Raw genomic sequence first — 20,785 nt, forward strand, 5'->3', positions numbered from 1 at the left:
TGGTGGGATTTAGGAGGTCACGTATTTATTTATCAGGTCTGTACGACGTATGGACATGGCAGCAGAAGGGTTAAGTAAGGGGGATTTGCAAGCCTTTGCACTCATTTAGGAGTCACTGTCGACAAATGTTTGCACAGTAGGGGACATATAGACAATTGTCAATGGGTACTTGGTGACTGTGTTGCATAGTTAGTCTGGCTGAAAAAAGACAAAAGTCCATCCAGTTCAACCATTAAAAAAAAAAAAAACAATTATAATCCTATACCCACAGTTGATCCAGAGGAAGGTAAAAAAAACAGCAAAGCGTGATACAATTTGCTCCCGCAGGGAAAAAAATTCCTTCCTGATCCCCCGAGAGGCAATTGGATATTCCTATTAACTAGTACATTGTAGTGATTTTGAGAACCACTGTCGTAGGTCATACTACAAGCCAAATACAGTTGCAAGAAAAAGTATGTGAACCCCTTGGGATTACGTGGCGTTTTGTATGAATTGGGCATAAAATGTGCCCTGAACGTCATGTAAGTCACAATAATAGAAGAACACAGTCTGCTGAACATAATACTACACAAACATTAGATGTTGCCATGGTTTAATTGCACATAACATGTAAACATTCGCAGTGCAGGGAGGAAAAAGTATGTGAGGCCCTAGCTTAATGACTTCTCCCAGAGCTAATTGGAGCCAGGAATGAGCCAACCTTGACTCCAATCAGTGTGATGATATTGGATGTGTTGCTGACAGCTGTCCTGCCCTTAAAAAACACACACCTGTTTTGGGTTTACTGGTTTCAAGAAGCACTGTCTGATGTGAACCATGCCTCACAGAAAAGAGCTCTCAGAAGACCTACGATCAAGAATTGTTGTCTTGCATGAAGCTGGAAAGGGTTACAAAAGTATCTCCAAAAGCCTTGATGTTCATGTGTCCACGGTAAGACAGACTGTCTACAAATGGAGAAAGTTTAGCACTGTTGCTACTCTCCCTAGGTGTGGTCGTCCTGTAAAAATGACTGCAAGAGCAAAGAGCACAGCGCAGAATGCTGCATGAGGTAAAGAAGAATCCCAGAGAGTGTCAGCTAAAGACCCACAGAATTCTCTGGCACATGCTAACATTTTTGTTGACACATCTACAATAAGGAAAACATTAAACAAGAATGGAGTACATGGGAGGACACCACGGAGGATGCCATTGCTGTCCAAAAAGAATATTGCAGCACGTTTGAAGTTTGCAAAAGAGCACCTGGATGTTCCACAGCACTACTGGCAAAATATACTGTGGACAGATGAAACCAAGATTGAGTTGTTTGGGAAGAACACACAACACTATGTGTGGAGAAAAAAAGGCCCAGCACACCAACATCAAAACCTCATCCCCACTGTAAAACATGGCAGAGGGAGCATCATGGTTTGGGGCTGCTTTGCTGCCTCAGGGCCTGGACGGATTGTTGTCATTGATGGGAAAATGAATTCCAGAGTTTATCAAGACATTTTGCAGGAAAACGTCCGACCATCTGTCCGCCAACTGAAGCTCCGCAGAGGATGGGTGATGCAACTGGACAATGACCCAAAGCATACAAGTAATTCAACAAAACAATGGCTGCAACAGCACAGAATACGCCTTCTGGAGTGGCCCAGTCAGAGTCCTGACCTCAACCCGATTGAAATGCTGTGGCATGACCTTAAGAGAGCGATTCACACCAGACATCCCAAGAATATTGCTACACTGAAACAGTTTTGTGAAGAGGAGTGGTCCAAAATTACTCCAGATCGTTGCGCAGGTCTGATCTGCAACTACAGGAAACGTTTGGTTGAGGTTATTGCTGCCAAAGGAGGGTCAACCAATTATTAAGTCCAAAGGTTCACATACTTTTTCCTCCCTGCACTGTGAATGTTTACATGTTATGTGCAATTAAACCATGGCAACATCTAATGTTTGTGTAGTATTATGTTCAGCAGACTGTGTTCTTCTATTGTTGTGACTTAGATGACTTCAGAGCACATTTTATACCCAATTCATGCAAAACTCCACGTAATCCCAAGGGGTTCACATACTTTTTCTTGCAACTGTATGTGTTCTGCATTGGCCACTCCATCAGCTGGAACCCTTATCCATAGATTTATATGAAATCACAACCATACATACCCACCTACTAGCGCACATAAGGGGTATGAGCGTAAATATGACTCCAGAAGGCAGATTTCCTTGGGTATATCCAGTAGATGATTGTGCCAGGTAGAAATAAATAAATTTGGCGTGCCTCGTTCCGGTACCTGCACCTTGCTGCATCTCATGTAACGATGATGCTGCGGAGTGTTTGTCTATCTCCTGGGCCTCTTAGAACGCACACACTGCTGTTATTCCAGATTCCTTTTCTACCTTTAAAAATCTGCATAAAGCACTGTAGTGTAACAAGTTCTTCTCCTGAGAATTTAAAAGCACAATCCCTCTTAATTACCATTTATTGAAGAGTCACTGCTGTGTAAAAAATTAAGATTTTGTGTGGCTGCGGCAAACTGGGATCTTCGGTTTTCACTTTTACTGTGTCAGCTTGATAAAATGTTACCCTCTTTGCCATAGTAGGTATTATAGGAATTAATTTATTGATATATTTAAAGGTTAGCTGAGGACCTATAGATAGACAGGCGGGGTAAATTGCATGTAGGTTTGTTACCATCAGGGGTGGACTGACCATTTGGAAACTCTGGCACTGCCCGAGGGCCCGGGGTCAGTAGGGGGCCCCATGAGATGTCCCTGGTACCTTTATCATAGACTTTTTTGAGTTTGGGCAAGGACACAGGGGCCCCATGATCCCCTATTGCCCGGGGGCCCCATGAGTTGTCAGTCCGCCCCTGATTACCATTACAGCCCAAGACACAAAATTTGAATTTTTTTGATGGGAGCATTGATTGTCTTGATAAAGTAAACCTTATTCTCTAAGCAAGGAAACGTAGTATCTACATAATCTGCTCCATTAGCTGTTTTAAACACAATCCTTTATCGCCCACCCACAAACCCACTTATATAAGGTGTGATCATTTAATTCCCAGAATGGACTGTACTAAAAAATGTTTGCTTACCTATACTCTAGTGGTTGTTGTCACTTTCAAAGTAATCCCCTTGTGAAATGATACACTTTGCTAAACGTCTGTGCCACTGCTGGAAGCATTCCGGTTTGCAGAACGCTGCGAAGTATCTGTGTCGCAGGCAGGCTGGATGTTACATAGTTAGTCTGGATGAAAGAAGACAAAAGTCCGTCCAGTTCAACCATTAAAAAAAAAAAAAGTTATAATCCTACACCCACAGTTGATCCAGAGGAAGGCATAAAAAAAACAGCAAAGCATGATCCAATTTTCTCCTGCAGGGGAAAAAAATCCTTCCTGATCCACCGAGAGGCAGTCGGATATTCCCTGGATCAACTTTACCTATAAATGTTAGTATTAGGGGCGGACTGACCATTCGAGCACTCAGGCACTGCCCGAGGGCCCTGGGTCAGTAGGGGGCCCCATGAAATGCCCCTGGTACCTTTTTATAGGCTTTTTTGGGTGTGCTTTGAGTGTCAGCAAAGGACACAGGGGTCCCATGACCCCCTATTGCCCGGGGGCCCCATGAGTTGTCAGTCCGCCCCTGGTTAGTATCCAGTTATATTCTGTGTATCTAGGAAAGAATCCAGGCCTTTTTTAAAGCAATCCACTGAGCTGGCCAGAACCAACTCTTGAGGGAGTCTATTCCACTTTTTCACAGCTCTTACTGTGAAGAAACCTTTCCATGTTTGGAGATTAAATTTCTTTTCCTCCAGAAGTAAAGAGTGCCCCCTTGTCCTCTGTGATGACCTCAGGGTGAATAGCTCTACACCGAGTTCACTATATGAACCACCAATGTATTTATACCCAGGGGTGTATTTACCATAAGGCAAACAAGGCATTTGCCTAGGGCGGCATTTTTCAGGGGGGGGGCAGCACTGCTCCTAGGAAGAATGGACGCACGCAGCATGGGGACTTGGTGGGTTTTGAGAGATGCTGTGGGTTTCATGACGGTGTATGCACAGCCCAACTCGTTTCTGGGGATGTCTGCAGCTGTGAAGGTGAGTGTCTTTCTCTCTCTCGCCATGGGGGGATGGTGGCCGGTGTATGGGGGGGGCAGTGGTAGTAGAAGGCTCAGGTGCAAGGCAGGGGTGTTCTTGGTCAATGTCAGGCTCTTTCTGCAGAGGGGAGGGGGGTTCCAATTTTTGTGTTGCCTAGGGCAGCACAAAACCTAAATACATTACTGTTTATACCTGTTGATCATATCCCCCCTTAATCTGGAATGGATATCTGGAATGTCATCAAATGTGTGCTTTTAAGGCATTTTTAAAATTCTGGAAATAGCCCAAAGTCTCAGGGAGCTAAGAATACAGTGGTTGGTCAAGTTTTTGAATAGGTTTCCAGGCCAGGAACTTGCAAACACTCAACGCATCATGTGCGCATTGTCGTGGTAGAGTATCCTCTTGTCAGGCCAGAGTTCCGGTCTTTTCCTCTAAACAGATTCCCATAACCTTTTAATTTTCCACATTTGCATTTGTCTTTTTTGTGTTTGGCTGCCCACTTGCGTCATCGTGGACATCTTCCGCCCCTCCTTAAACCACCTTTGAAATTCCAAAACAATTGACTTCTTCATGGAATGTTCACCATAAGCCTGTTGTAACAGAGCTAAAGTTTCACTCCCAATTTTGCCAATTTTCACGAAAATGTGATGTTAATCCAATGCTCCGGATTCTTGTCACTCATTTTCCACAACAGCACAACACACACACGCGTTATTTCTTCTACTACGCCATAAAGACTGAGTCAACTGGTCTGCGACCCAAGAAAGGGCAAGTTAGAACATGGCAGAACACACTCGACTGGTGATTCTATGTATGGGGGAACAGCATGAAGTGTAGACTGAGCGGCCAGTTTCCAGGCCAAACCCTGTCAGCTGACAAAGAGGACATCATCATCAACCCTGTAGAAACTCCTAAAGCCGGCCATTGACAGCTCCAATCTCAGCTAGTGTCAGTAGGGACCGACCGAGATTCGAACCATGTATAGGCAGACTGATTGTACCCAAGTTGATCGATCAATTAATTTGGGTGCAATCAGCACACTGTATTTTTCATACGATAGCCGCTAGCAATAGTCACTGTGTATTCTCCCGGTAGGGACAGCTCCCCCCTGGGAAAAACATATTGCTCCACGGGAGGGATTCCCTCATCAACACGGAAGTGTTGTGTGAACAGGTGGGCACCACGGCAGTTGCCACGATATCCGGGTAGTCACAGCCGACTGGTGCTCCCCCCTGACAACTCGGTTGGCACAACAGTGTTGCTGGGGAGAACAGCACCCTTCTTAGATGGGAGAATCAAACGATTTTCTTTCCTGCAATCCGTGGCTGCAGGAAGAAAAAATCACACCATCTAAGGCCGGCTTTACATAGGGTTCCAGAGAATTGGAAGATGAGTGTAAGTGGGTTGCAAGGAGGTCTACCAAGAGACCATCCATTGCCCATTCAGAATACACTTCTCAATAAAGTAAGTGACATTCCTAATACTGATTTTAAAAAAAATGACATATACTTAAGCTTTTACATGAGAAATATATCTGCTGCCATTTTAATGTTAGCCATACATGGCTTTAGCTGATTCCTGTTGAATTGGACAAAATTCAAGCTGTGATTGGCCCTGCAAGTACTACCTGGCTTGACAAAAGTCAATTTCAAGTGGTAGTAAACCACAGAAAAAAAAAGTCTCCTGCAAGATAATGTCATAATGTGTTAGTATGCATCGCATTATGTAAACCTTACCTTAAAATAAAGCCGTGCAGCGGCAAGCTGTCACCTCTGTAGAGGCTTCCATCTTCACCCATCTTCCTTCTGGGTTTGTGAGCTCTGGCCATCTGACAGGCCAGTCCGCGATGACGTCACTCTCTCGCATGTGCGCAGGAGTCCCGGGTCACGGCACATAGCTCTGAAGGAACGACACGGGCAAGCCTTTCCTTCAGAGCGCATGTGCTGGCTTAAAAAAACAGAGAATATCTTCTAAACGGTGCACATTTAGGAGATATTTAATTTTTAATTTTCAAAAAACGACTTTACTACCTCTTTAAAAATCGACTGAGACAGGTAGAAACTTTTAATCCAAATTGTGGCTGTGTCCTGTAAAATGCAGTCACTGTTCAGGTATTCAGACAGCTGCGGGTGCTGCCCCACAGCAGTATGTGCTCCACGCTGACCCTGAACAAGAGAAGTCTACATGTATGGTTAGCCTAAAGCAGACCATAGATGGATCGAATCATAGGGACCAGCCAAAATTCAATCCATCTATGGGCAGGTTGGTTGTACTGAAGTTGATCCATCGATCAATTTCAGTACCACCAACTTGTCAGATTTTTTACATACAATCACTGCCAGTGGATATAGTTGCTGGCAGTGATCATTGTGTTCTGCCAGCTGGAAAGGCTCCCTACTGGCAGAACATAATGCTGCTGAAGGCAGTTGATGGGGGAATAGAGAAATTTTCTTTTGGTGGAAGGAAAGAAAACTGCATCATCTTTGGCCTGCCTTAGACACCCTGGATCTGCCTTAGACACCCTGGATCTGCCTTAGACACCCTGGATCTGCCTTAGACACCCTGGATCTGCCTTAGACACCCTGGATCTGCCTTAGACACCCGGGATCTGCCTTAGACACCCGGGATCTGCCTTAGACACCCTGGATCTGCCTTAGACACCCTGGATCTGCCTTAGACACCCTGGATCTGCCTTAGACACCCTGGATCTGCCTTAGACACCCTGGATCTGCCTTAGACACCCTGGATCTGCCTTAGACACCCTGGATCTGCCTTAGACACCCTGGATCTGCCTTAGACACCCTGGATCTGCCTTAGACACCCTGGATCTGCCTTAGACACCCTGGATCTGCCTCAGACACCCTGGATCTGCCTCAGACACCCTGGATCTGCCTCAGACACCTTGGATCTGCCTCAGACACCTTGGATCTGCCTCAGACACCTTGGATCTGCCTCAGACACCTTGGATCTGCCTCAGACACCTTGGATCTGCCTCAGACATCTTGGATCTGCCTCAGACATCTTGGATCTGCCTTAGACATCCTGGATCTGCCTTAGACATCCTGGATCTGCCTTAGACATCCTGGATCTGCCTTAGACATCCTGGATCTGCCTTAGACATCCTGGATCTGCCTTAGACATCTTGGATCTGCCTTAGACACCATTGAGTTTCAACATGCTGGATAAGGCAACATTCACATGGGCGATGAGATGAAAATAGTTTGCCGCCTCTGGACACAGCAACATTCTGTGCAAAAAACCTAGTTGTGATCAGTTTGTGTGCTGCCAGCTCTCTGCAGAAACGCCAACCCTGAACCCACAGTGTCTGCACCCAGACTTGGTCAGAGGCTCTATCCGGAATTGCTCAAACAAGTGGTTAACTGCGAACAGCAGCAGCAGCGCTGGCCATTGATTTGTACAGAGTACAAATCTGACAGCGATTAGAACCACCAGCAAGAATTTTGTGATTCTCACCAGCGGCTGCCCCTGCCTGCTGCTGTGCGGCGATGTGAATGTAGTCTCATAGATCCCAAACTTGTATGGAGCTCTTTGTTTTTATAGTCTCAGTTGTTCCCAGAGCAGAGATTGCTATGATTTCTCTGACACCAATTTGAAACCAAAAAAAAAAAATAAAGTTTCTCTTTCTCGCCTCCTTGTTCTCTGCAGTAGTCATGTTCCTTTTCATACTGCTCCAGCTTTTCGAAGGTTTTCTGGTTCACGCAGTTCAAATCTTTACTCTCCACAGTTGCTTAAACCTCCAACGACTTTTCTATGCAGTTTCATGTTTGCCTTTTTAGTAAATTTGTGTGCACAACCCATGTCGCCTTCATTTTTTTTATTACTAATATTATTGTTTAGTGTAATCACATCCTGTATACTTTACAGTCAGATATGTAGTGGTATACTTCCATACATACACTGTTAGTAATGCAAATCTTCAAGTGGTTCTATAGGCTGGAAGTTTTTTTTTATCTTCATGCATTCTATGCATGAAGATATAAAACCTTCTGTGTGCAGCAGCTCCCCCCTAATACTTGTGTCCTATGGCTCGTCAAATGGGTTTCTTGCAAAATGCAAATATGTGGGGCATAGGATTTGCAACTGCGAGCCATTGGCTTGAAAGGCCGAGATTGACAGGCAGCGCCACCTGTCAAGTCAACACTAAAAAAGTCAACCAAAGCAGCTATCATATCTAAGAGTTGGTAAGCTACAATATCAGGGATGTTTGAATCCTATCGCCCGACGCCCAGGACATGTAGTTCCGGACGTTGGGCAGGTAGTTTTTTTTCTACCTGTAGCCCTGCAAGCAGCAGGCTCACCTGTTAGGTGGAAGCAATGCCGCCAATTGCTTTCACACAGTGCCAGCCCCCCCCCGGTGAGTGAGGTCTCCTGGGCTCCACTTGCCCTTCTGCGGACCTGAGGCCAGCTTACGCCATCGGCTAGAGGGGAGGGAGGAGTGCGGACGCGTCCGCTGCCCTCCCCTTTTTGTCCTGACCCAGAAGTGACGTTATGATGTCACTTTCGGGTCCCCATTGAGAGATTCCTGGCCATGGAAGCCGGGAAAGAATGTAATGTGGTGCGATGTGCACCGCATTACATTCAGTGGCGTACAGGGGAGACATGCAGGGTCTTTTAGATCCTGGATACCTCAATAAAGAGAACCTGTCGCCAAAAATCATCACATAGGGGTCTTTGTCCCCTATGTGATGAAAAAAAAAAGTTTTGTTGGTTTTTTTGTAAAACATTTAAGTTACACCCAAGCACATACTATCTCCCACCCCACCCCACCCCCCCCACCCCAAAAAAATGAGGCCCCCCCATCCCTACATATACGCACGTACAAACGTAAAAGCACACGCTGGGGTGCCTACACATGCAAACATCGATTGTGATACACATGTCACATATCTCCGTGCACACCAGAATGAGTGCAATAATTCTAGCACCAGACCTCCTCCGTAACACTAAACTGATGACCTATAAGGAGCTATAAAAGTGTCGACCTATAGAAAAAATAGGGTGCTGAAGTTCGTTGCCATTTCACGAGAGCACACAAATTTAAGGTTTGACAAGTTGGATATCTATTTACTCGATGCAACCTCATCTTTTATATTTTACAAAAAAATAGGGCAGTTTATTGCTTTTTTGTGCCCTAAAATTAACTTACTTGTATACTTTACTAAAATGTTGTGGAAATATCATGCAAAATAAAAAATTGGAACTACCACTCTTTTATTCCCTAGGGTCTCTGCTTTTAGAAAATAGATAATGTTTGGGGGTTTTATGTAATCTTCAGGCATAAAATGATTTTTTAAACTTGTGCAAAAAATGCAAAAACGGCTCTGGCAGTGAAAGGGATAAAGAATAATCCCTGGCCCACCCTTTCCGGAGGAGCAGCCAATCAGTGCTCATTACACTGGAAGGTCGCTCCCCTCCCTGCTAGTCCCCGGGTACGGTACTGGAGACAGGCAAGGAGGGGAGGAGGAGATAAACAGCGCAATGTTAAAAATATTACACGTTTAAGTCGCCATAAAGCCCCTTTTGTTTTTAAAGCCCCAAACATTAATAATATCACCTCCGATTTAAATACAGGTTTGGTTAAAATGTATTTATTTTATCTGGACAAGTAGATTGTCATGAGTAACAAGTAGATTGGGGCACCGATTTAGTCCCTGGACAAGTGTTTTTTTCAAAAATGTCCACACCCCTGAATATATTCATTTTTTGTTTTGGGGTTGTTTACCCAAAAGTTGTGTCATCTTATTGTATCACCTGCACTAGAACAATGACAACTGCAATCTGATCGGTTGCTTTAGGGCAGTGTTTCTCAACTCCAGTCCTCATGGACCCCCAACAGGTCATGTTTTCAGGATTTCCCTCGGGTGAAACAGCTGTGGTAATTACTAAGGCAGTGAAACTGATCAAATCACCTGTGCAAAATAATGGAAATCCTGAAAACATGACCTGTTGGGGGTCCATGAGGACTGGAGTTGAGAAACACTGCTTTAGGGAGATACCCTCATTTCTTCTGTTCCAGTTTTTGAATACAAACTTTCCCAAGGCTTTACGATGACTATTGAATACTAATACATTTTGCAAAATGACCTATACTACTGGAGATCTGACCGGGACCAGCTGTAGATTGACTTGTCATCCACCATTGTTCATCTCCTGCTTCTTCTCACCTAGTTGCAGACGCAAAGAGTGATGGAATTATGGGAAGGGTGCACTGACACTGTCTATGCTCCTACATGCACAATAAAGATCCTGTGACATTGACTGTGCGGTACGGATTTGGGCACCTCGTATATAAATGCCTCACCTGCTTCATCTGCGAAATGATTCTTCTCACTTCCAGACAGGCAGTTTGTGTAGTAATTGATGTTCATTTTTATGGATTCTCTACATTAACTGTAGAACTAAGTGGCTCTTAAACTCTAAGAGCCATCAATTAGCAGTGACTTCCTTGCTAGGTCTACGTTTCAGATTCTGAGAGTTGGATGTATTTAACCTTTGCATGCCCATACTGTGTAACTTTTTGTTCCTAAAGGAGAAGTGTAGCCTTTTTAGTTTTTATTTTTTTTACATGTTCTTGTCGCTTTGTTTCTGAATAGTCAACATGACGGATTCTCTTTAAAGGTATTATTTAAGGTGGTAATACTGTAGGGTCCCACAAGACCCACCGGGATCTTCACTCCACTGTTTTTTTATTGTTTGATATTTTGAATGTACATCATTCTATCAGACAGGCGAAGCATCAGTAATATGGGGAAGGTGGAGATGAAGCTACGGCTTAGATCGGGGGCGGTCTCCAAACTTTCTAAAGAAAGGGCCAGTTTGCTGTTTTTCAGACTTTTGAGGGGGCCATTCTGTCAGTTCCAGTGGAAAATGCCCTGGTGTCAATGGGATTAAATGCCCCATCATTGGTATCAGTGGGAGGAATAGTGCCCCAGCAATGATATCAAGGAAGGAATAATGCCCTGTCGTTGGTGCCAGTGGGAGGAATTGTGGCCCCTTGTTGGTGTCAGTGGAAAGAATAGTGCCCTATCGTTAATATCAAGGAAAATAATAATGCCCCATCATTGGTGTTAGTGGGAGGAATTGTTCCTCCTTGTTGGTGTCACTGAGAGTAGTACTGCTTCAAGGACCAGGCAAGGCAGGCAAAGGTAGGCATCTCGCCCCATCCCTCCCCTGCAGCCAACAACATAGATTTCCTCAGCAGCAATAGATCCACCCCAACAACAATACCCCCGGCAGCAACAACAGATCTCCCATCAGCCAGCATCAATAAACCCTCCAGCAGCCAACAACAATAGACCCCTCCCTCAACAGTAGATTTCTCCCAGCACCCATGCATCCCCCAGCAACAATAGACCCTCATGCAAAAATAGGTCCCCTCGAGAACAATAGAGCCTTCAGGAGCCAGCATCAATAGACCCCCCAGCACAACCCAGTACCCCATACCATTACATACAGTACATTCAGTGCTGGAGTTGTCAGAACTGCATTTCTCCCTGCTGAAAAAAGCCCGAACATTAATAATAATAGATAATAATAATATAACAATAAAAATAAGGTTCAGCAAAATAGAGTCTAAAACTGGCCATGTATTAGTAGATTTTTGAACAAACTTTCTTACAAACATTTGAACAAAAATTCTTGGTACATTCAGTGATTTGACAAGTGTTGTTCAAAAGCTCTTTAAAATGTTGTCCATGTCCATTAACAGTCCATGCAATACACCACAAACATTTTCCATATCATATACTGTAAGTTATAGGTAGGTCAAGCTCTAAAACATCTGATTTCACATAAAAGGACCCAGCATATTTCGAACATCTGTCTTCTTCAGGGGTACATGTGCGAAGACTGCAATGATTTTTGGTTATATAATTTAAAAACATAAAAAAGGACTTTCGTTCCATGGATCCCCTATGACGCCTCCAAGAGATAAGCACAAAGGTTGCTATAGATGCCAACATGGGCTGTAAATATTAGTCCAATCAATCCACATAGAGAAAGGGATCCAACATTCTATATGTATCTGTTACTGGTAGTAGAATGGATCTTATATCCGTATGGGGAGGGTGATTCGAAGCCCATATGATCACAATCCAGTGCATCACAGGAGTGTCCCAGATCGGATAATGCATTTAACTTATGCAGAGAGGGGAGACCCCTGCAGGATGAAACGGATCTGCTGATTGGGGAGCATAATGGATCGGACCCGATCCATTATGCTCAATCCGCAGATCCAAACCATCATGCGGGGATCGTCGGCATGCAACCTATATGGGGTGACACCGGACCCGCTAAGTTGTAAAGAAAGCTGATGATCCCCACAGGTTGGATGAGATCTGCAGATTGGGGAGCATAATGGATCGGAATCTGATCCATTATGCTCCGCAGATCCGATCCATTCTTCGGGGATCGTCGGATGGGGTGTCACCAAGTGTTGCCGCACCGAGTGACACCAACCCTAGGGACGCCCCTGTACAAAGGTCATTGTTTTTCTTTTTTCTAATCCTGAATTTAATTTTTTTATGTACAAATTGAAAGATTAATTTTCAAATAAAATGCCAACATCGTTCCATTTTTTTTTAGCATATATGTATTACATAAAAAACAAATGCTCACAGTGTTCACCAGTGATGCACAAACTCCATGATGGTTCTTATGAGAGCAAGTATTGAATGTTTTTCCCTTGTTCAGAAACTGCAGAAAGGTTCTGTTGCCAAAGTGTTAGCAAATCAATTGAAATTACCAATCATGTTAGGCATTAGAAGCTTTTAGCCTTTTAATTAGAATAGGTGTCAATCTTTTACAATAACCATTTGCAGATTGCCGTATTACTGCAGGAAACTCTTAAATTCCATTACATCTCAGTCACTTCCCATTGCAGAGACTAGGTTAGCTCCCCACAATGGCGAGGAGAGATGTCTTCTGCAGTGGGATTTGGCGCCTGAGCCCTTTAACAATAGCTTAAAGCAAAGAAAACGTTTGGGTAAATTTCTACGGTGGTGTCATAGAAATACCTCTTCTGATATTTCACCGGTAAATGAGAAAAAAAAATGCAATTAAAAAAAAAAAAAAGAATGAAATGAGAGAAGAGGATAAGGGAACGGCTAAATAATTAGGTTACTGCCGGGAAGAAACTGAAAGGAACTCACAGGAATAAAGTTAATTCTATAACCCTTACTTTTATAAATCAAACTCTGGGCAAGGATAAAGAAAATTCTCATTACATCCAAGAGACCCCAAAAACGCAACGTTCTGATGAAGGCAAAGTGAATGTTCCTTAAAAGCATTTTGCTGGCTGTTAATGGAAGGTGTGATCTTACAGATGGTATAATAAACCTATAGTGAAATATTGCTGTCTACAAGATTACGTAAAATTCTCACTGTTTACCGAATATTAAGTGTGCCTTTGTCTAATTCTTTTTTTTCTTTGCTCTTATGGTTTTAGGTTTCCGGGACTGGGTTCCGAAAGAGTTGCAAAGGGTTGGGTGTGTAGAGCTTCTCAACACAGTGCAGAGGAGGGTCAGGCCCAAGTTGCATGTCTTTGGTGGAATTCATGAAGGTGAGCATTTAAAAAAAAAAATACAGAATATTATTGGGAAATTTGTAAAAAAAAGATTTTGACCTTTTAAACCTATTGGCTTGCTCAGGCTTTTATGGTAAATCCCAAGAGGCAAATAATAATGTGGAGATTTACACCTAGTGTCTGACTTTGTGAGCCTTTTCTGTTATCATTTTTATATACATCATTTTTATACAATACCTAAAAAAAATTCTACAGACATTTACAGAAATCTTTATATTCATTTCAGTCTGAGCTCCTGAGAGAGCTTAGTATGTTGCTAAACCCACAACAGTATGTGAATGGGGTCTTGGGGCTTCTGTAGGTGGGCAAGTGCAGTGTTTTATTCAGGTGCATTCAGCTTGTGATTGAGATGTTTCAGTGATCATTTCTAGTTCTTTCAATCTAGGGGCTCCTGACCTGCATTTGGCCTCCTTTTTAACCTGAAAGTTGCTTCAAGCTGCTTTTGTATTCCCATTACATTGTATGAGGAGAAAAGTAGGTCTTGTGCAAACAAAAGCACACGTTCATACCTTAAAGTGTTACTAAACCCACAACAGTAAAATCAGTCTGTATATGCAGTAAAGCATGCTTGTTGTACTCACTGTGGAACCTAAGAGGTAATCCTCCACATTATGTAAAAAGGCTGTTTGATCCTTTCTTCTCTGATCCTCCCCTTCTACTGTCCCCAGTCCATCTGCTGATGGTACAGAGCTCTAGGAGTCACTTTGCACATGCTCAATTTAGTATGCATGGCTAGAGAGTTTATTTGTTTTGTTTTCTTTGGGAGAGTGCATGTGATCAGCACAGGGCCAATCAGCATTGTCCAGACAGAGGGTCACGGGTTATGCAGCCTCACAGGACAGTCAGAGCAGAATGAAAACTCCTCTTACAAGCTTTAACCAGTGCTCAGCTGGACACTGGCAGAAGTCACAAGACTGCTATATACTGCTGATGAGAAAAGGTATTTGGCAGTTTATATTACTAAAATAACTGCATTCCCATGTTGTGTGTACTGTGGGAGACCAGATATAGTGAATGCAGGGTCCGGGGAGACCAGATATAGTGAATGCAGGGTCCTGGGAGACCAGATATAGTGAATGCAGGGTCCTGGGAGACCAGATATAGTAAATGCAGGGTCCGGGGAGACCAGATATAGTGAATGCAGGGTCCGGGGAGACCAGATATAGTGAATGCAGGGTCCTGGGAGACCAGATATAGTGAATGCAGGGTCCTGGGTTTAGTAACATTTTACGGTCTATTCACACATTACAATGTAGTGGCCGGTGTTCAGTGTGACCGTCCAGACCAGTGTGGTGTTGCTGCACATGAAAACGTCAATTGCGATACACGTTATTAATCGCCACACACGCTAGAATGAGATCAATAATTCTAGTACCAGACCTCTTCCGTAACACTAAACTGATGACCTGTAAGGAGCTTTAAAAGCATCACTTTTGTTGCAATTGCATGAGTGCATTCAAATTTAAGCTTTGACATGTTGGATATCTATTTTCTCGATGCAACCTCATCTTTTATATTTTATAAAAAAAATTGGATAATTTATTACTTTTTGATAATATCATGTGACGTAACAAATTGGAACTACCGCTATTTTATTCTCTAGGGTCTCTGATTTCAGAAAATATATAATATTTTGGGGTTTTGTGAAATCTTCAGGCCTTAAATTTTTTTTTAAACGTGCGCAAATAATGCAAAAACAGCTCTGGCAGCTATATGGATAAAGGATAAGCCGGACACTCCCCTTTCCTAACGAGCAGCCAATCGGTGCTCATTACATTGCAAGGTCTCTTCCCTCCCTGCTGGTCCCCGAGTGCGGTGCTGGAGAGAGGTGGGGAGGGGAGGGGGAGATAAACAGCACAATGTTAAAAATATTAAATGTTTAAGTCGCCATAAAGCCCCTTTTGTTTTTAAAAGCCTCAGACATTACTTAACGCAGATTTAAATACAGTTTTGGTTAAAATGTATGTTTTCTTATCTGGACAAGTAAGGTTGTCATGAGGGACAAGTATATTGGGACAAGGATTTAGTCCCTGGACAAGTAGTTTTTTCAAAACTTTCCACACCCCTGCAGCCATTTTGGTTTACGGCTTGTGTGAAGGTGCTGATCAGCTCTCTATCGTAGTTCATTCAGACGCCTCGCAGCTTTGAAGCTGACAGCCCAGGAGAAGGTATGGGCTGAAAGCTGCAGGGCTTTTGAATGAACTACGACAGATCCACTGATCACGGATGCAATGCTTTCCAGGCTCCTGCAGGAAAAAAATAATAACTGTGCATATTTTTTTCTGCAAAAATTTGTACATTTATTACTTTTTCTAAAAAGGTGAACTTTTCCTTTAACATTTACACAGTTACATAGTTAGTCTGGCTGAAAAAAGACAAAAGTCCATCCAGCTCAACCCTTAACCTCCCTGGCGGTATTCCCGAGTGTAGCTCGGGGTAAAGTTTCAGCACCACAAGCGGTAACCCTGAGTTACACTCGGGAATATCCTGCAGCGCTGCTCTGGGATCTCTTCTGCACTTACCTTGTCCTGCGATCCCGCGATGTCCCCCCTGCAGTGTCCCCGGCAATGTCCTCCAGCTGATGCCGGCATCCGTCTTCCGGGTTCCGTTCCCTGCGAAGTCGGGACGTACGGGGACCGGAACCAGCGGGAAATGTAAAAATGTCAAAATGTGACATTCACTAAATACACTAAAATCTGATAGTATTACGTTACTGTATCAAACCATTTCACATACATTGTGTCCCGAGTGCTTTGTCCTGTGCCCTGCCTGCATTTTTACTGTTCTTTCTGCATGGAAATTGAGAAACGTCCATGGCGTCCAAAAAGCATCCCTTTAGGTCAAAAGTGGTTTTAGACCAGCTAGACAACAGCAATAGTAAATCAGAACCACTTTCAGAATTGAGTGATAATGATTTGTGGGGAAATTCGTCATCAGACACTGAAAACAATTTTGCGACTTTGCTCAGTGATGTGCGAATTTGGCGCTATATTTCAAATTTCAGTGTTTTTGGTTTGATTATATTATTTAATTACATTTATTATTATTATATTATTATTTTTTTGATTATTATATTATAATTTTTGATTTCGGGTTTCAAATTTTATCATCCCCAGGATGTTTAATAGACTCTTGTTTGGACAGATTTCAGTGAGTTATTCCTAAAAATTAAAGGCCTACAATAAAAAAACGACATATTTCCATGCAAAAAAATATACCGCTTTGAGCACAGAAATACTGACATAATCAGACCGCTAGGGAGGTTAAAAAAAAAAAAAGTTCTAATCCTATACCCACAGTTGATCCAGAAGAAGGCATTTCTTGATGTTCATAGCAATTCTTCATTATATTAAATTAATTTTATTAATTCTATTAATATTTAATTTTATTAATTCTATTAATATTTACATGAATATTTACATGGATATTTTATATTAATATGTGCATATTTACAGCACTTTGATTTTGTATATTTGCAGTTAGTAAATAGCTTTTGGTTCAGCCAATATTCACTATGCATTTACCTTGATTAGTGAGCTGCAAATGTTGCTAACGCGTTGCGTACAATTTGGAGTTCAGTCTTTAGGATCGCCCAGCTACAGGAAGGTAAACTGCTAGAGTTAATGGTTATTTCTGAGCTTCTTAAGATTGCCTGTTGTGTTTATAAGGACCTACGAACCAAGCAGCTTACCTTGTCCAAAGAGGATTACGGCTCGCTGCATTTTCATGTTGGAGCTTATAGTAAACAGTTTTAGAATTCGCAATTGTTGTATAAAATTTGCATATATTACAACACTTATAATTTCTTTTTATTTTTTTATTTTTTTTTTTCCTCCTGAAGGTTACGGAATAATGACTGATGGCTACACAACTTACATCAATTCTTCAACGTGTACAGTCAGCTTTCAACCAACCAATCCTCCAATTATTTTTGACCTTCCTAATCCCCAAGGATCATGAAGACCCTGAACACATCTGTATCTGAGGGTCTATAAACTGCCTTTTTTTTGTTTTGTTTTATTTTAATAACTGTCTTGCTCTTTTTATCTATTTCCAAGTTTTGGATTTGCGTTCTGCTCGAACTGGTACAAAGAAAACAAACCATACCTTTAAAAAGGAAAGCAAAAGTTAATGCTTTTAAAAAAAAAAAAACATCTTTTAATTTATCTGTTCTTCTTGTGTCCTAAGAAAGCTATTGTAAAATGTACATATCCCAGGAGGGTCGGTTCATAACATTATTATAAAATTTTAAAAAAAGGTAACAAAAAAAAAATGTAAGCTATTCATTTTGTAAACCACCGGGATTTGCACAACTTAATATTATTTGAATTGTGTTTGTATTTTTTTTTTAAAAAACATTATTGAATTGTGTGCTTTTTCTATCACCTCAAAGTCTTTCCAGTGCTTTTATGTCCATTTTATTTGTATTTTTTATTGTTTTTTTTTTGTTTTGTTTGTTTTAGCTTTTGATTATTTTTTTTTGTAAGCCTATTTAGTCCATGATCTGTTATTGTCTCTGCTGTTTTATTTGTATTTTTTTGCCTGTATTTTTTATTAAATTATTTTTATGTATGGGGCTGAAACACCTGTAAAGACCAGGTATGCCGTACATTAAAACATGTAAATGCAGACTCCTTTTAAATATGGATTTATATACATATATATATATAAGTATTTTTTGTGTGTTATAACAAAATGTGGGATTTATTATTGGCTGTATAGGCAAATGCAAAAATAAAAATGAAAAATGCTGCACGCAGCACACCTGAATTATGAAGGATGTGTTATATTTGCAAGTATCCTTACCTTCTGAGAAGAAGTGGTATTTGTGTGCGGTGGTAGGCATGTGAAGAATGAAATGAATACAATCAAGACAAGAAGGGCTGTGTTGCTCTTTTTTTTAAGCATTCTTGAATCCCTTTTCCCCTCTCCTGTGTCATTTTTTTTTCTTATTTTGCACTGTGTGTAAATGCAATCTTGCTAGCACAAAAATACTGTTGCAAATAGCCCTTTTCTCCTTTAATCTTTGTAAATGCTTTTTCAAGGCTTGTCCTGTTTTGTTTCCTTTTTTGCTACCTTGTTAATGGACTTTAGAAATCCAGTTGTTTCTTTTAAATTCATTGTGATATTATATATCTAGCGCCTTTATATGCAAAATAAAATTGCAAGATTTTTCAATATCGTGCACGAGTTTGTCTTCTGTTTCTTAACCACTTGACCTCCAGAAGGTTTTACTCCCTTCATGACCAAACAATTTTTTTTTTTTTGCTATTCGGCACTGTGCTACTTTAACTGGCGATTGCTCGGTCATGCAACACTGTGCTAAAATGAAATTAACCACTTGCCGCCCAGCCACTGTAGATATACGGCAGCAGGGCGGCACTGGCAGGCAAAACCACGTTTTAAAACGTGTTTTGTAAACAAATAGGGGGCGCGCGCGAGGCGCGCCGCCGCCCTATCTGTCCCGCCGATCACCGCCGCAGATGTGAGTCGCTGGGTCACAGCCGGTCCTTACCAGCTATCTCCCGGCGATTGGCGGCAAACAGTGACAGACAGCACAGCTGCAGTAGCTGTGCTGTCTGTCACTTCCCTGTCAGCTCGAGGATGAGCTGATCGAGAAAGAACAGTTTCTTTTTCTGGATCAGCCTTGTCCTGCCCAGTACACACCCCCGCCCCCTAGTAGAACACTCCCCTCACTCCTATAACACTGCCCTGCAAAATAAAGTTAACCCCTTCCTCCCCATTGCCATTAGTACAGTGTCAGTGTTTTTTTTTTTGCACTGATCACTGTATTAGTGTTTTTGGGGATGTCAGTGACCCCAAGTCAGTACCCCCCAATGTCAGAATGTCCCCCGCAGTCCCGCCATAAGTCGCTGGTTGCTGCCATAAGTCCCTGATTGCCGCCATAATTCGCTGATCGCCGCCATTATTAGTATAAAAAAAACCCTAAAAATCCCAGTATCATTTGTAAACGCTATAACTTTCACATAAACCAATTAATTTACACGTATTGGGATTTTTTGTAGCAAAGACATGTCGCAGAATGCATTTTGGCAGAAATTTATGACTAAATTTGATTTTTGCATTTTTTTTTACTGGACATGTTTTATAGCAAAAAGTCCAAAATATTGTTTTTTTTTCCTCAAAATTGTCAGCCTTTTTTTTTCATAGCGCAAAAAATAAAAACTGCACAGGCAATCAAATACCACCAAAAGAAAGCTCAATTTGTGGGGAAAAAAAAGGATGTAAATTTCATTTATGTACCGTATTGCATGACCGCGCAATTGTCCGTTAAACTAGCGCAGCGCTGTATAGCAGAAAAATGGTGTAAATTGCAGTATCTATACCATAGTTTGTAGACGCTATAACTTCCACACAAAGCAATCAATATACACTTATTGGGATTTTTTTTACCAAAAACATGTAGCAGAATACATTTTGGCCTAAATTTATAACCAACTTTGAATTTACTATATATTTTTTATAGCTGAAAGTAAAAAATATCGTTTTTCTTCAAAATTTTTGGCCTTTTTTTGTTTATAGCGTGAAAAATAAAAAGCGCACAGGTGATCAAATTACACCGAAAGAAAGCTCTATTTGTGTGAAAAAAAGGACGTAAATTTCGTTTGGGTGCAGCATTGCATGACCGCGCAATTATCAGTTGAATTAGTGCAGCGCCGAGTAGCAAAAAGAGGCCTGGTCATTAAGGGGGGTAAATCCTCTGGAAGTCAAGTGGTTAATATAATTGTTTTCCACACAAACAGAGCTTTCTTTTGGTAGTATTTGATCATCGCTGGATTTTATATTATATAAGCTAAAAAGATCAAATAGTTTGAAAAATAAAAAGATATTTTCTACTTTCTGTTTTAACACATATCCATTAAAATCACATTTCTTCAAAAATGTAGGCCAAAATGTATTCTGCCACATGTCTTTGGTAGAAATAAATCCTGACAAGTGTATAAATACTGGAATTTAAAAAATACCATATGTTTAACTTTTTTTCTACAACATATATCCAAGAAAATTTTTTAGAAAAAATTAATTTCTTCATAAATACAGGCTAAAATGTATTCTGATATATGTCTTTGGTTAAAAAA

The 20,785-nt window shown here is 41.6% G+C and overlaps 1 protein-coding gene across 2 annotated transcripts in view; it reads left to right on the forward strand.

Annotated features, from left to right (window-relative positions):
• MPPED2 (metallophosphoesterase domain containing 2) overlaps positions 1 to 18,863 on the forward strand; it is a 288,810-nt gene extending 269,947 nt beyond the window's left edge. For both annotated transcript variants that reach the window (XM_089673486.1, XM_089673485.1), the window contains exons 6-7: positions 13,548 to 13,661; positions 17,527 to 18,863. In XM_089673486.1, the coding sequence (XP_089529612.1) occupies positions 13,548 to 13,661; positions 17,527 to 17,645 (233 nt within the window). In that variant the 3' untranslated portion in view covers positions 17,646 to 18,863. The remainder of the gene's footprint in view (positions 1 to 13,547; positions 13,662 to 17,526) is intronic.
• Positions 18,864 to 20,785: the final 1,922 nt, after the last annotated feature.

The sequence above is a fragment of the Staurois parvus genome, unplaced genomic scaffold (assembly GCF_062004578.1).
Source record: "Staurois parvus isolate SC_StPar_1 unplaced genomic scaffold, SC_StPar_1.0 ptg000138l, whole genome shotgun sequence".
Lineage (NCBI taxonomy): Eukaryota > Metazoa > Chordata > Amphibia > Anura > Ranidae > Staurois > Staurois parvus.